General features: G+C 41.2%; 1 protein-coding gene and 1 long non-coding RNA gene across 4 annotated transcripts in view; one reads left to right on the forward strand and one right to left on the reverse strand.

The window, feature by feature from the left end:
* Positions 1–14797, forward strand: SERPINB5 (serpin family B member 5). Of its 3 annotated transcripts, none has more exons than XM_023919799.2 (8): positions 104–271; positions 4361–4489; positions 5390–5564; positions 8183–8320; positions 9260–9377; positions 10395–10537; positions 11932–12099; positions 13288–14797. In XM_023919799.2, the coding sequence occupies exons 3-8, from the start codon at positions 5391–5393 to the stop codon at positions 13678–13680; spliced, it is 1134 nt and encodes a 377-aa protein (XP_023775567.2). In that variant the 5' UTR covers positions 104–271; positions 4361–4489; position 5390; the 3' UTR covers positions 13681–14797. The 3 variants fall into 3 exon arrangements, with proteins under 3 accessions (XP_023775566.2, XP_023775567.2, XP_086755708.1); XM_086899582.1 differs by having other exon boundaries at positions 125–271; positions 4361–4517; XM_023919798.2 differs by lacking the exon at positions 4361–4489 and having other exon boundaries at positions 1–271.
* The window catches only part of LOC111923859 (uncharacterized), an 8422-nt gene continuing 4055 nt past the window's right edge, over positions 12466–16832 (reverse strand). The window contains exon 2 of the long non-coding RNA XR_002861338.2: positions 12466–16142. This is a non-coding gene — a long non-coding RNA (uncharacterized LOC111923859). The remainder of the gene's footprint in view (positions 16143–16832) is intronic.

Raw genomic sequence — 16832 nt, forward strand, 5'->3', positions numbered from 1 at the left:
GTGGCTGGGCAGGCAAAGACAACTCTGGTGTGAATCATTTTGCTCCTCCGATGTAGGAGTTGCCACGAAGAATGATTAAGGGAGGGGAAAAAAAAGCGAGAGTGAGAGGGGAGTGTGTGTGTGCACAAACTGAGGTTGGGAAAGTGGGAGTGGTGTCAATGAGTAGGCAAGTAACAGAGTCTTCTGCTCAGCAAGGTTTTAGCACGGGCAGCTGGTTCTTCGTGCTGTGCTCCCTTCATTGATTCGTTTACCAGGATTATAGCCTTGCAAAGTAAGTGCAGCTTTTTCCTTTCTCTGATACTTTAATTTATGCCCAGCTAATAGTTAACAAGTCTTGGCTGTGATACATAATTGCATGGAGAGAGTGGGATAAGGAGATTTGTACAAAAAATGTACACGTGGAATTAAAGAAGATTTTTTGCCTTCTCAAATGACAGTGTTTTGGTTTAATTTCAAAACTGCTGCAATTGCTATGCTACATTTCTTTCTTTTTCGAAAGATTCATTGGAAGCAGTGAATAAGATCTGGCAGGTGAGACACCAAGGGCATTAGGAATTATTAAAATATGGTTTATTGCAAATGGCTATTCCCATATCAGAAAAAGCAGGTTGTGTATGATGCCATGAAAATACTTCATGTGCCAAAGTGGGATTTAGGTTGGTTTGTAAGCCTCTGTTAGAAGGGAATATTAGTCTCATTTTCTGCAGAGGTGTGTACGCTCTGCTCTGTTTGCTCCGAGTTATTAACCAAGTGACTAATCCGCACTTGTTTAAAGTGAAGGACACAGGAACTTAGGCTCGGTAATTACAGATTTCTTTTCAGTGTGACCATTTACTTTTGAAGAGTTCATTGAAGTAAAATGAAGCATGTTGCAGTGGCTTGTTCCTCTTTCCTTCCTGGAGTGACTTTCCCTGCTGTGTTGCTGACAGTGCTTTTTTGTCAACCATACCAGGTGCTCTGGTCCCACATCAGTCTGATGTCTTGCACTCCTCAATGTCTGTTCAGACAAAATTGTGTCCTTGTTTTTTTATCCAGGTGGAGAGTTGTCATTTCTGTAGAAGAAGAAAAGACTCACAGAAATCTTTTATTTCCTTTATATCTTCTGTTTGCTGAGTAAGAACTGTAGTGGGGTCATGTTAAACTCTTGATCTAGTTTCAATATTAATGCCTCACTTGTGAAATTTGCGTGTGGATTGTTTCATGTAATTCATCCTCTTGGAATTTTGTTTTGAATTGGAGAGACACTCCAATGTGCCAGCGTGGCGCTCATGGCTTCTGAGATATAAACCCAATATACCCCCCAGCTCTGGATGGCCAGCATTGTCTGTGCTTTATCTGCCACAGGCGTCTTCTCCTGGAAGGACTGCTTAACCAAGACAAGAATAAAATAAATACTTGGTTCTGCTTTATCGGATTATTCCTACCGTACAACTATGACTTATTGGACATTTGCACACAGATGTTGCTATTCTTGTGATTACATTTTTAAATATAAGTTATATTTAGACTTTCCCTTAGTAAGCAGATGACAAGAAAAGCCTCCCTGTTGGTTTTTTTGGCGGGAGTTTGTTTAGTTGTTGTTGAGTCCGAGAGTGACTAAGCAAAAATGGTGTCTTATACCAATAAACAAGTTTAAATCAGGTTTTTCTGAACTTGTTCAGTAGCCTTTCAGCTCCCTTCTGTATCTGAAATTGTTTCTTTCACACTGTGACAGTCACAGTTTTAAATAAAGTTGGGTGGGTCGCAAGCTCCAAGTGCTTAGAAGGTGCCCCAGTGCTGCAGGCCTTTCTGGAAATGCTGACATCCTGCTTTCCTGGGAAAGGAAGGACCCAGTAAGAATCCATGCAGCAGGCCTTTCTAAAATTTCATTTTCAGTTTTTTTGACTCCTCCCTGTTTGAGAGTTCCCTGTGATTACTGACTCAGGAGCTAAGTCTGATTTCTGAGACTGTTAATGGGCAGCTAATGGGCTTTCCTCTCACTGGGAGCCTCAACCCTTCTCACTTTTCTGGAACTGGCTTTACTGGACTTGCAAATCTTGGGGTGCTCAGAGCTTTAAAGAGATTTAAGATTTTTTAATATTTAATACTGTAAATTCTTTTCAGTAATATGAATGTTGTAAGCAACATAATTCATATACTATACTACACTACACTACACTATACTATACTATACTATACTATACTAGTCATTAATAAATGGAGAATAAAAAACTGACTGACCAATTGAAAAAGATAGTGCAATAGAGCAAATCATTCAAGGTTAAGGGTGCAACTGAGCTTTTTTTTCCAACTAAATGCCCTGAATGGTCCTTATTTTCAATTGTAGCATTAAAATAAAGAAATTAAAATTGAGAGCTTTGCCACTACCAGAAACAGTTTCACTCTCCTCAAAAGAAGCTTTGAGAATATCAGCAGTTACTGGATGAGCAAAGGTACATAAAAGGTTTACCATGAAATACCTTCTGTTTTTCTCATTGAAAAGAAACATCGAAACTATAAAAAAAACCTATCCAACTTGAATAGTATCAGAATTACTAATGAGGTCAGAGGAGCTTTCAACTGGCATAAGGAAGAAGAATTTAATTCAATTATGTAAAATTTCTTAGTTTATTTTCTTTCATTGAATATTTTGCAACCCAAGCAAGTGAAACACAGCTAGCGCATCTACATGTTGAAGTTAATATTAAGCCAGAAAGGAACAAGTGGTATTTTAATTGTTTATGATTTCATATTGATTTTTAGCCTGCAAGGAAGATCCAGAGGCCTGAACAATACCATGCTAGCTAATACTAAATAATATACTCCATTAACAAATGAAATTTTTCTCAGGTGTACTGCATGACTCATGAGGTTTTTTGTATTATCTGTCTTTTTGAGGGTGGTAGATGTTTACTGAATGACGCATTCTTGGTTCCCTGGGTAATTTTCCACCAGTTTCTCAGTAAGAAATACCTGTGAAGTTCATACTTGCCCCAAATCTTCAGTTTTGGGGGGTGGTGCTGGTGTGGGGTGGGGCAGAGAGATTGAGAAGCAGACTCAGTATAGGAGCTTATTGTGTGTTCATGAGAGAACGGTTGAATTAATGACAAAGATAAGGTAGGTAGCCTATGCAGGGGAATTTTTTTGAGACATGCACAGGCACAAAAGAGCACATTTCTGATGGGAAGTTGCAGGGAGGATTTTAAGGAATGATTTTATGTTTGCTTCTCTGCCCCCTTGTTCCAAGTTACTCCCTCATCAGCAGTCTCGGTCTTTCAAACTTGTTCTGTCTTTTTCCACTGTCCTGCCTAAAGCTGTCCTTGCTTAAGGCGTGTGCTGAGCCCATGGTTCCTGGCAAGCTCGACTTTTTTGGTAATTAGTTGCTTTCATGCCTGAGAAATTGTGTCTACGTAAACGAGGTGGATGGTTGCAGTGCTAGGCTGGCACTTGGTCCTCTCTTTACACCCGTGAGATCTCTGAGACGTTTCCTGAACCTCATTGTGACATCAGCTCAATCCCTGCTGATGCTGTAAAATCTCTCATGGAAAATTTCCCTTTACCAAGCAGCTGCCAGAGACTGCCAGAGTACTGGAAGAGAGACAAGTCCAGCCAGACCCGTTCTGAATTCTGAGTCTGACAAAACCTCTGGATGCTTCAAAGCATACTCCTCTGCATTTTCATGTGGGGATAATTTTCTCCAGTGAAATATGTTCAATGTTTGCCGTCTTCAAGACAAATTATTTTTCTTGTATTTTTTTTTTCCCTTCCCCCAGTGGGAGGGGATTTGTTAGCAAACAGTTTGTTACTAATACCAAGTCAGAACATCTTGCAAGAGTGCAGGGCTGGTTAGGTGTGCTTTTCAAATGCTGACTTAAAAAGCCTTGGTTTAACGCCAGTATATCTTTTTTTTAAGCTTGATTAAATGCAGTGCATTTCACTAACCTTTTATACTGCATCTTTTAGCCCAAAACAAACAAGCTGTCAAGTAAAACAATTGCCTTACCTAATAGATCCAAGAGCATGTATAAGTTAATTAAAATAAAAATAAAGACATTTATTTTGTAAAAGGCCTTCAGTAGTCAAACAGGTCTTACGAGTAAATCAAAGTGTTTTCTCTACCGTGTTGAGGGCAAATTACATGCCCGTCCTGTTACTCCCACAAAAAATAGTTATAAAAGTTTATATCTACCACAAATTATTTGGAAGTCATTACTACTGTCAAGTACCACAGCTGCTCTAGAGTGTCTCTGTACAATAGTGTCAGATGTTCAGCTACATTTGGGCAGCATATTACATAGAGCAAAAATTCCCATTTCCATTCTGTCTCTGTCTATAGCTGTTTAGCACTAATTTTGACAGTTTCCTTTTTTTTTTTTTTTAGGGATACATCATATTGGGGGCATAGTAAGTGCCAAAGGGGTCGTCTACTGTGTGATTGCTGGTCTAAAGGCAGACTTGTGCTATTGACTGAAATTCTGGGGTTCACCCTTCTTGGCTTGAATCTACACAGGTGTGCTTATACTAGAGTGCAACTCTGGGTATGTGAAAGCAGTCTGGAAGATGGGAATAGTCTCTGGCTTTCCCAGAGCATGGACAGCAACAACTCTGCTTTGCCTTTCCTGACTGCACAGGTCATGTAGCAGCCCTGTGGCAACTGCAGTTACTGGGAGTGGCTAGGGAGGCCTTTGAGTTAAAACAGTGTAAGTGATGGGTGGGCAAACAGCGGTATTTTTTAGAAGACCTCCTTTAAGTTTCTAAAATAACCTCAACATACAGGACCAGACAGCTTTTTGGAGACTTCTAGCAAGGCCAGGGATAATGGGGAATCAACCCCAAGAGGTTGATTCCCCATTATGTACCAAAGCTAAAGGTCTAATCGACAATTAGTCATGAAGCAAGAGATAGAGAAATTATGAGACCATTAAGGACCTGTCTGAGAGCCAGAAGAGCCCAGAGCATAGGTGAATTACCTTCTGAGTTGGCACATTTTAAGAGTATCTATTAAAAACTGATTAAATTAATATGTGATCCAATTTGACTCAGTATGTGTGGGTCACACTGACCCATGCAGATTTTCTCAAGTGCTTCTGATAATACTGGCTCTGCATAACATGTGGCATTGCCTGCTGTCACTTAAAGATGATGGCTATTACTGAACCTCTCCTCTCCGAACCTCTCCTCTCCGAACCTCTCCTCTCCGAACCTCTCCGAACCTCTCCTCATCTGGAGAGGGTATCCCAGGATACCTGGGATCTTCCAGGGAGAGATCTTTCAGGATCTCTCCCTGAAAGATCAAGATATCCAGTCCAGATACTGATGCCAGCCTTTTTCAGTGCTCTGACCCATCCCCAATGCAGCAGGAACTAGAATTACAGCCTGAGTCATCTCTCTTTTCCCTTTTCCATTTCAGGATGACAATGGACGCTCTGCAACTAGCGAACACTGCTTTTGCAGTTGATCTGTTCAAAAAGCTATGTGAGAAGGACAAAACAGCCAACATTATTTTTTCCCCACTGTGTACCTCAACGTCTCTGGCTCTGGCATATAAAGCTACCAAAGGTGATACTGCAGACCAGATGAAACAGGTAAGCTGTCAGCAACCTGTTCTGTGGCTGCAAAATTATATGGCAGTTGTAGGTGTCTTTCTTATTAGCTCTTGTTAATCTTCTCCTGGATGTCTGGTTCCCTTGTAAGACAGATTTCGAACCATCCATCTGAATTTCTTAAATGGTTCCACACTCCATGGCCCTGCACAACAAAAGGCTGAAAATCTGACTTAAAGAAAAATCTCTTCAGGCATGTATAAGGTGGAAGTGGATATAGCAGAGTTCTTACAGATGCACTAAAGCCTTGTCTCCTTGTCTCCTTTTAGCTGTTTGTGGCTACGAGTCACTGTCCAGATCACTGCATTTTTCTAGATAGCTTCAAGAATGCTTAAGCTTTATAGAATTGAAAATGATTTTGCCATTGCCATCAGCAGCAAGCATGTGTAGCACCCCTGTCACTGACTTTTCCCCTTTCTCCCACAATACTGTGAAGAGGAGGTGGATGCAGTAGAAGGGGCACAGCTTCATCCATGTTTCTCCTTACAAGCAGCTCATGATGTTCAAGGGCTTTCCAGCATCATGATCCAGCATGGCAGTCATGATTCCATCAGTTTATGGAGCTTACTCTGTGGTGCAGGGAGTCAGCCCTCCAGCCTTGTCTGCTGCCTCTGTGTAAGCAGAGATTGAGCTGGATCCTTTTTATCCCAGTGAGGGTCCCCACAGTTTCTGCAGTTACCTAAAGGTGCATGAAATGCAAATTAAGTATGCATTTGCATGCAGATTATCACCTGGCTCTGAAAGACTTGGTACATATTTGAATGTATTTTCCCTCCTTTGGAAATTCCTCCATGTAGTTTCTCATTCACTGAAAGTACCTCTGAGCACAGCCTTCTGTGTCCCTACTTATGCCACAGATTACAGGGAGTCTTGTGCTGTTCACAGAGCTGCACACAATATGCCCATGAAAATCATAGAATAATAGAATGGTTTCTATGGGAAGGGACCTGAAATCCTCTTGCCACAGGCAGAGACATCTTACACTAGACCAGGTTGCTCCAGACCCTACCCAACCTGGCTTTAAAGACTTTAGTGATGGATCTTGTAAGCACTGCACATTTTTCCAAACAGTATTTGAAAAAAATAAATTTAAATTTAAATTTAAATGCTACCCTGAAGCTCCCTCACCATTTCAAAATTCAAGCGTTGTCCTTCTGGTGGGAAAGTTAAAAATATTACCCTGCCCTTATTTTGTTTTCACTTGTGTCTGCAATTTGCATTGAACCATTCCATAATAGCAAGTTAACATGCACATCCACAAGTAGAGCTTTGTTACACAAGCACACTTGTGTTTCATATTTCTCTGGTGGTATTTGAAAAGTGCTGACTACAGATGCTAAGGAGAGCTTGGTATGCTTTTAAGTATAATATCTCCTATTTTCCATGTCTATTCTAGCTTCTGCCTTCCCCTGAGTTTGTGCTTGGATTTTAAATAATAAATACAAAAGGAGACAGATTGGCATCTGTACTCTGGAACAGCAGTCAACAGACTTAAGCCAAAAATTCTCCCAGGTAGAGAAGCTGCAGTAGCTTTCTCCTCCAACCTAGTTCCTAGGCACAGAAGCTTTCTGCATTTGGCATGCAAAGAAATAAAACTGTTGGAGGAGAAGGAAATAAGTTGAGATAGTTGTTTCTAAGGAAATGGAGTTTGGCTATGAGAGCCGTGCTGCTGCTGTGTTTGGAGTTTATTGCCTTTTGTTCCCACTTAGCAAGGATCATGGAGGCCATGGAAGGGTGACTAAGGCAGAGCAGCAATTTTGCCTGTGAAGATGTGATGTGTTCTAGGAGAAAGAGCAGCAGTGATGTACAAAGGAAAAGTGCCTGCTGTGCCTCATGAGGGAATTTGAGGCAGGTGTGGAGAGTTGGACAGGCTTCTTGTAATGAAACAGCCACCATCAAAGATCCCGTAATAAGCAGACATTAAAAGTTTAATTTATATTTATAGGGTTATTTTCAAACAAAGGCATAATTATCCCAGTATTTCCTAGAGCTGGACTTGTCATTCCCAGGAGTTGGGAGGAGGCCATAGGTCAGCAGCCCTACGCACAGTTATACTGTGTCTACCAAACCAAACAGTTTTCTTTATCTGATCAGTTTTTGCTGAAATGTCATGTGATGTCATGTATTAGTCACAGCAAACATTTGTCAGGCATTTTTAAAGGTGTAGCCCACTTTTAGAAAGGAAATTATTTGGGACCTTGTCTTAAAAGCTTCAGGGTTTTGGATGGGAGTTTAAGTTTGGCAAAAAACATGACTCCGTACAATGGAGTTTTAATTGACTAAGTCAGATCACCAGCATGGACAGCTCTATTGGTTTCTTTGGATTGCTCATAGGAAATAAATGCATTTGGTGAAAGTTCTGGTAGAATCAGGTTTTTAGATTTATGTGAGCATGTCAAATACATAAATGATTTTTGAGTAACAACAGTGGGAGGTTCTGTCATTAGCTAAAATACAAAAAGCAACAGCTCTGGTCACAAACTACTTTTTGCTTAGCTGTATGGAATGTTTAGACAATAATAATAATAATAATAATAATAATAATAATAATAATAATAATAGAAAAAGATGCTCAGTGATTTATCCTGTTCATTTAACAGGTGCTCCATTTACAAGATGTCAAAGATGTTTCTTTTGGGTTTCAAACGATAACTTCAGATGTTTCCAAACTCAGCTCTTTCTTTGCACTGAAAATGGTCAAACGGCTCTTTGTAGACAAGTCTCTCAATCCCATCACAGTAAGTACTGCAGGAAAGCCCTGGAATTAGGAATTGCTTGGCCATCATGTTGATGGATTATGATGTCAGACTGAAATGTTATTTAAAGTTAATTCTTGTACTTTTGGCTGTTGGTTGACTGGACTCAAATAATAAACAGTTTAATATTGTTTGTAGGAGGATGGATGAGTCTGCTGCTTGACCCTGAGCTGCGCAACTCTTACAACACTTTGAATTCTTTGATTAATATGCTTTAGGTCAGCAGCAAGTTTGGTTTTGAATGCAACATAACTTCTATGCCACATCAAAGTGTTTGCATTGCAAGTACAAGTGAAAATGAGTATAAAAAAAATTGGTGGTGCAAGTGTGTGTCCAGTTCACACACCCAAGTAATTACTGCATAAGCCTCAGTGAAGAAGGTGATGTTTGGCCTTTTAACTTACAAACTTTGCAAAAAACTGAGAAGGATGTTGGGTTTTCCTCCCAAAGTTGTCTTTGAATAGAGTCCCATGATATTAGGATAATATCAGCCTAAAAGAGGTGCTTCAGAAAACTCAACATGCTGCAGTAATGCTGTGAGGAGATCACCTGCTGTTCAGCCTCTGCTACTGCAAAGGCCGGGACCCAGGGCAATAAGTGACTTCCCTGGTGAGGACAGACATGATGGGAGCAGACTGTGGCCTCTATTTCAATATTGCTCAGGCCTGGACTGAAGGTTGTTTTATGCTGTAAACTCTGGCAACATGGTCACTCCTGCAATATCAGAGTTTCTTTACTGCTGATGTAATGCCGCTGGTTTGAAGACCACCTTGGGAGTGAAGTGCTGGGTGCACGTACAAGGATGTGTGTGTCTTTGTTGTCTCCTGCAGTTATTTAATAGCTTTCCTCAAATAATAATGAACTCCTCGACTACCCAATGGCACTTAACCAAGCATGACTTTGGTTACTTGTGTCTTTCAGGACTTTGTCAACTCCACAAAGAGACCTTTTCCATCTGAACTGGAATTAGTGGAGTTCAAAGAAAAAACTGAGGAAACCCGAGAAAAGATCAATAAATCCCTTTCAGAGCTGACTGATGGTGGGTACAGCTTAACCTTGGGGATGCTGCTTTCCTCTTTGGAGAAAGATTTTTATCCTTGTGACACCTCTTTAGAAGTAAATACATAGTGAAAGAAGACTAGGCCTACTATTTGGATTCATGAGGATTAGCAGTACTGACTTCACTGCTGCAGCCCTTCTGAAGGTGGAAATGTCAGACTGACCTTGCATTAGCCTTGGGGAAGGCTGCTCACACTTGTCTGCAGCAGGATGGCTTGGGAGAATGACAGGTCCTGGCTGTGGAGCATCACAACATGTAAAACCAAAACATAGAACCCTCTAATTTCTTTAAAAGCTTCATTGTAATGGGAAGTACTCGCTGGGCTCTGAATTTCAGGCTGTTAATTAATATCTCAGCTGCTTTTGCCAGCAAGGGTGCCACAAGCAGATGTGGGTCTCTCATTTGCCATCTTGTGGAAGCCCTGGCAGAGGTGACCCCGAGGTTGGTTGCCACCTGTTGCCCTCGTGTGGTGCGAGCATGGAAACACCAAGCACGAGTCTGGTCCTTCCCAGGCTGGCACAGGTGCCCATAGGGAAGCACCTTGCCCTGCCTGTGTAACTCCAAGACAGGACTTGCTTTCCCAGTGCTCTGAATTCAGGGTCATTCATGGCAGTGCTTGAACAGGTCTAAGAGAGAGTGCGTCATGACATTTGCATCCTCTTTTGAAGTCTGTAGCAGTATTTGGATATTAACTGTATCAGAGCAGCATTTTTTGTTATCCTGGTTATTTTATTCTCATGTATCAGTCTAGAAAGGAGTAGCTGCTAATTTGAAACATCCCATCAAGTCTTGCTCCCCAAATGACAAAGTGTTTTTTCACTTACACCTGTTGAATTTTTGAAATTTTCCATTAGAAAGAAAATCTTTTATCTGTGCATAAAAAGACGCAGGACACAATGGTGTTTGGTTCAGTGAAATGTTACCATATTCACTTAAAGAAATAGATATACTGCTAATGTATTGTTGTATTAACTACCATCTTAAACCCATTTACAGGAAAAATGGAGAATGTTTTGAATGAGGACAGTGTAAGTGACCAGACTCAGATCCTGCTAGTTAATGCAGCTTATTTTGTCACAAACTGGATGAAGAAGTTCCCAGAGGCAGAGATCAAAGAATGTCCTTTTAAAATCAACAAGGTATGTTTGTTCTGGGGGAGAAAAAAAAAAAAAAAAAAAAAAAGGGACTGTTTCCTCTCATGAAAAATGCAACCTTTGAGCTAAGGAAATCCCAAGAAGAGAAAATGAGAAATATTTATTACCATGCATCTTAGACTCTATCTACTCTTACACAGTGTTGCAAGGGTCCCAGACTGTCCTGGGAGAATGTTTAGACAACATGAGCTGAGTACAAGTGGTCAGAAGCAGCCATTGTCTGCAAGGTGACGCAAATTCTCATGGGTAGCTTTTTCCAAGAGATTGGAAGATTGCAAGTACCAGAGGCTGTGTCCAAAAACCAGCAGAGGTGAAGCACATTGCATTTCTTGAGTTGATGAAATGTGTACAGTCATGTCACCTCCCTGAGTACATCCCTTAGGTTCCTGGCCTTGTGTTTTCCTCTTCAGAGATGTCATCCCATCAGTCTCCCCCTTTCCAGTCAGGCTCAGGACTGCAGCCCTCTGCACGTCAGTCCTGCTTAGCCATGAGGTCCAAGTGAGAGCAGCACCTGTGGCTGCAGCATTCAGGAATCTGTGACCAGTGATGAATACTGTAATCAGACAACTTACAGCCAAGAGACAAAGCTGAACAACATTTGTGAGATAAAGAGATTATATTCCAAATATACACACACACACGTATAGAGATGCATAAGCAAAGTCGGAGTTTCAGGTTCACTGAAAATATTCAGAAATTACCTCATCAGCCAATAGTTCCAGCTAGAAAAGTTTTTAAAATCACACAATCAACACTAAAATTTTTAAGTGAAACTTCTCAAGATTTTTCTTCTTCCCTAAAGTAACATTTTCCTACTGAATTTGAATTTTGAACATTTTCATGAACAGAACAGTTCAAAAATCTTCCCTATGAAATCAAGTATTTTGTTTGTTTTGTTCTGTTTAATTTCATTCAAAAGCAAAACTTAGAGATTTAGGTAAGGCTGAAATCACTTCTGATTCTGTTTCAACTCCTGAACCAAAATATCAATTATTGGTATGAACAGCTTCACCTTCACTGTTGAGCTGTGCTCAGTGCTTGACACTTGCTAGTATTACAATGCCCTGTAGACAGTGTAGCTGGTAGCATTCAGTGAAAAGGCATGAAAGGCCACCAATATTAGATAAATTTAATTTTTAAGGCACATCCCCTGTATGTTGCTATTGTATTAAGTAGAATTCTGTTCTGCTTTGGAAAGCTGCCTACTATAAAAAGCCAAGAGAGTCTCTCACTGCTGCTTTTGTTACCTATGAAAGCCAACAAATTCTCTGGTGGTAACTCAATGTATCCCTTCCATGCAAGCTTACAAAATTTCCTCTGTCACCATCTTACCTGTGCATTAAAAGGAATGATTGATTGTTTCCTCTTACGTTTTGCAGACTGAAACTAAGCCAGTGCAGATGATGAATCTGGAAGCTACTTTTTGCCTGGGCTATGTAAAAGATTTAAATGTTGCCATCCTTGAGCTCCCATGCCTTAACAAACATATAAGCATGCTCATTCTCCTGCCCAAAGAGATTGAAGATGAGACCACTGGCTTGGAGAAGGTGAGAGAGAAAAGGAGAATTGCTATGATATTTCCCTTGGAAACAGCCCATATAATGCCATATGTTTGTGGAAGGCTTTTGTTATTTAGAAGTAATGAGAAAATGAAAAGTAACTTGTGAATTTACCATCTCATTCTGCTTCTCTGTTCCTCCTCTCATATTTGTGGCATTGTTTTCACTGTGTCCAGTTGTGGGGTTGTAAAAGAGGCTTTGCTCTAGATAGGGAGTGCACGGAAGACAGTGTAAAGTGGAGAAGGTGCCCTTATTTCTGGTTATTTCCTTATTGTTTTTCAATTGACAAGTGTCCATGATTTATTTTACTGAGGTCTTACTCTTCTCTGAGTTTTAATTTTGAGCAGAGGTGTCTGCAAATGAGCCGTTTTTTATTACAATTGCACATAAATGTAATAAGACATTTCCTTAAGATCAACAATTTCTTATGTCATTTTTCTATGAAAATTTTACTATAGATTTCCACCCCTCTTCAAAGGTTTATTAAGGACTAAGTAATTAATAATATTAATTAATAGTTATTAATTAAAAGTTATTTAAGGATTAAAAGACTGATGATCACTCATGTCTCCTTTGTAATTTGCTGCAACTGGCCACAGATTTTAAAGGCAGGAAGAATCTGTCTATGCAGCTGTAATATATGTTTATATGTTGGAGTAAATTACAGAACACACCTATCATAAAATGCAAGTGATTTGTTGTGGCCCCACATTCTGCCTCCTCCCTTTCCAGTTTTAAAAAAATTGCTTGAACAGCTGCATGTTTGATTGAGATCTGGATTTTGTGTCCCAAATACCAGCAATTTCATTACTCTGCAGGGTCAGGAATAAAGACTTTTGGATCTCCGCCAGTTGGCCAGGGGTAACCTGGGTAGGGACTGTCTTCCTCTGGTTCCTTCATATGGCTGTCGAGGTGATTGCTTACCAAAACCTTGCCAGAGCATGCACATGCAGAAGAGCTGCTCCAGAGGCCTGTCCTGTGGATTAAATCATACTTGAGTCAATATAACTGAGAGTATGTTAAGCCTGAATATTACGGTTGTGAATTCAAAAATAAAAATTGTCTTTGGACTTTATTTTTTGGAGTCTTGATAGGAGTGAGAAGTTCAGGAATGGTCTTCTCCTTTCACATCCCTTGGACTGCTGACTAATTTCTTTTGTTCATTTTTGTCTTCAGCTGGAAAAGGCGCTGACCCCTGAGACATTATTACAGTGGACGAATCCCAGCATGATGGCCAATACCAAAGTGAATGTATTTCTTCCAAAGTTTAGTGTGGAAGGTGACTATGACCTAAAGCCACTTCTGGAAAGCCTGGGAATGACAAATATCTTCAACGAAAGCGCATCAGATTTCTCTGAGATGTGTGAGACAAAAGGTGTGGTTGTGTCAAAGATCATCCACAAGGTCTCCTTGGAAGTAAATGAACAAGGTGGCGACTCCCGAGAGGTACCAGGGTATCGGATTCTGCAACACAAAGATGAATTTAAAGCTGACCATCCGTTCATCTTTTTGTTTAGACACAACAAAACTCGCAATGTCATTCTTTCAGGCCGATTCTGTTCTCCTTAAGCGGGGCACATTCATTACAAAAAAAGCACAATTACATTCGTGGTGATGCACACTCCTGTAAGGCTTTTCTTCCCAATTATCACCTTTGACAGGAAATATAAGAGGTTCATGTATTGGCTGAGTAATACAATGTACTCTACATATGCAGCAGAACTAGTTTCTCTCCTTTTGTTTCCTCCCCTTTAGCGGAATAATTTCCACTGTGAAGAGCACACCATATTTTATTGAGAAGTATCCCAGCTTCAGCAACAAGAACATTTTGTTCCTCTGTGACCCTTTTTTCCCCAAATGAACTGAGAGCCTGATTTAAGATAGCCCAGGCACTGGAAAGGGCTCCAGGAGGAAGAGCTGCATTCCTGCTCCCTAGTGAAACCTCTCTCCCTCATGACTCACACTCTCTGGATTCCTAATGCCTAAAAGGGGAAATATGGACATGTGGTATGAGAGCTCTCCCCCTGAAGCTGGCCACACTCTGGTGGTCCAGGGTGCCCGACCAGACCCTGCCAGCACCCAGTGAAGCAGTGCACAAGTTCTGCAGCATATCTACAACAGTTCATGCTGGCATCAGAATTTGCATCTGTGCAGCAGCAGCCACACTGAGGCCTATAGACACCAGAGGCAAAAATCATGGGGACAGTGTGTGTCCCCAGAAGACTCTTCAGCATGAAGTTCCCAGGAGTTTGAACTCTGCTGTGTGGCCTTTTTTGACTCATTCCCTTCAGACATGGAAGATGGGACAATTTCACTGCAGCTACGAGGAGCCTTGTTGTATATATCCTAAGGAAAAGAACATTATGCAAATCAAGGATAGAACACAGTTGGATTAATGCTGGAAGTGCCACACTTTTCATGCCCAGATTATCTCCCATTTCTAGCTCTGGATTCAGCATTAAGGAAATTCCTTACAGATACTTAATGTCTAAAGCATGAGAAAGAAATAAGGACTTCAACTTGAGTGAAATTAACATTGTAATTACTAGTCTTCAAATTCCACATGAGATTATGGTAATCAGATTTCACTTCTATCTAAAGACTGCCTGCTGCATATGTTCAGTACTCGTTTACCTAATTACTGTTCAGAATAAAGCACTATAAAACCTGTGTCAAATGTACAATACCTCTAGTGTCAGTCTGTGTATTCATTGAGAGTGTCAGTGTTCATGACTGACTTCCAATAAATTATAGGAATGGAAATAAGCAGATTCACTTAGGCCACAAAGTCAAAATAACAAAAAAAGCAACTAAGTGAATGTCTGGATTGCCCTTCTGAGCCATATGATGATAGTTCCCAGTAAGGATTATGTTACTAGGTGGTCAGGATACATGCAGAATTCAATTATGTATTCTAAAAAGATAGAAGCATTTTACTTGAGAAATCCTCTTGGTGCCTCAGGTCTGAAAGAAACTGGAAAGAGGTCTCTAAATGAGAATATGCAACAACCCCTAATATGCATACTTTCAACATCAGAGCACTGGTTACTGTGAGTTTAGAGACAGGTGTTCTGTTTTGATTCTTGAACTTAACAACCCATGAGAAGCCTTTAGTCACAATAATTCAGTAGTCCCCTTGGAGGGCCTTTAATGGTTTCTAATGTATTTTAATATCAGAGGGTTAACTGGGGTCTTTGGCCCATATCTTTGAGGGTACCGAAGAGTCAAACTTTGAACAAAAACAATGGGAGGTGAGACCCTGCAGATCTCTGGAGGGCTTTGCTGATAACCATCAGATGTTTTGAGACAAGGATAGTGGTCAGAAAAATGAAAAATACAACAATTAATGTGAGCCCATCCTGTCTGAGAAGGACTTAGGTGCAAAGATCTTTACTGGCTGAACTTCAGTGACACCTGAATGACTGGTAATGATTGATACACCCCATCATTGGAGGCTGGGGCCAGATGTACGCAGGGCTGTTGTCACTGTGGCTTCTACTCGTTCTCCTGTGGGAGGTGGATGAGGAGATTGTGCATGGGGTTGATGACTGAGCAGCTGCACAGGCAGCCCATGCTTAGAGAAGAGGCACTGGTTGCCTTTAGTCTGTACGCTTTGTGTTTGGGCACTGACTCTTTGTCAGGTAGTTCCAGTTGTCCAGCGGGCCATTTCACGCTTACTGCTACAGCTCTGCTGGTCTGCTAGACTGATGAAAACCTCTGGCAGATTGTACCAACCCTTTTTTCCTTCCTGGATGAGATTTCCTAAAAGAGAAATGCTCAGACATCGCTTTCTCAACTTTTTCAGGTTCTGAAAACATTCCAGTTCAGGAGCCAGTCTTCATTTAATGGAGGCTGTAGTCTGTTTAAATGCTGATCAGAGCATTTGGCATATCCCCACAAATTTATGGTAGCATTCTTCTCCTTGTGATAGCTTGGCCAGGAAGGGTTATCCCATGAAAGCAGAGAGAAACACTGCTTCAGGGTGGGGCCCATCTTTCTCCACCTCCTGACTAATTCCAAGGTATCCCAGCCTGTGCAAGGCAAGCAGATATTAGAGATACAAAGCTGTCTTGGCCCACATAAAGCAAACTCATTTATTGGTCATTTATGAACAGGGTGTCTTGCCTATGAAAACCTCAGGCTCATTTCTCACTTCTGCCTCTTCTCTCTGCCAGTCCCAGCGTGAAGTTTTTCCACCTCGCAGCACATGAGGAAGAAATACCCATGAGGCTCCTGCTGCTGTGAGAAACCATGTCACAGTCTACTTCTACCCACTGCTGGCCTCTGGGACAGAAATTGGGCAAGAAATTGCCTGGGAAGTCATGGGAAAACGTGTGTGGGAGTTGGTGTGTAGGAGCTCCTGTGTGCTGGAAGGTGCTGCACACAGTGGAGTGAGCATAGCTGAGGGCTTGCTCAGATCGACCGGGTGCTCCACCTCACCTTTCAACAGGGCATTCCTACCCAGTGATGGATGATGCCCCTGATGGAAAGCAGCAGGCTGTGGCTGGCTTTGGCAGGCAGTTGCAAACTGCAGGGCTGTGTGCCTGCTCACCTCATCGCTTGCTCACCTGCACAGTCACTGCCCGCTCCTTACTCCCGGCATTTGCCTGAGAAGGGACACGTCTTAATGTCTTGTGGTAGCAAAAGTGGTTTGTGGGGAAGTTCTGAAAGTTGAAAAATGCAACTTAGGGCAAATTTGCCCCACTGGAAAAGCAGTACAT

This window comes from Cyanistes caeruleus, chromosome 1, assembly GCF_971803275.1.
Source record: "Cyanistes caeruleus chromosome 1, bCyaCae1.hap1.1, whole genome shotgun sequence".
Lineage (NCBI taxonomy): Eukaryota > Metazoa > Chordata > Aves > Passeriformes > Paridae > Cyanistes > Cyanistes caeruleus.

Bases quoted from the DNA above. Each gene is read 5' to 3' on its own strand.
- SERPINB5 (XM_023919798.2), top strand. From the start codon at position 5,391: ATGACAATGGACGCTCTGCAACTAGCGAACACTGCTTTTGCAGTTGAT. The intron at 9,378-10,394 runs GTGGGTACAGCT...ACCCATTTACAG, and splicing joins CCTTTCAGAGCTGACTGATG to GAAAAATGGAGAATGTTTTG. The intron at 10,538-11,931 runs GTATGTTTGTTC...TACGTTTTGCAG, and splicing joins GTCCTTTTAAAATCAACAAG to ACTGAAACTAAGCCAGTGCA.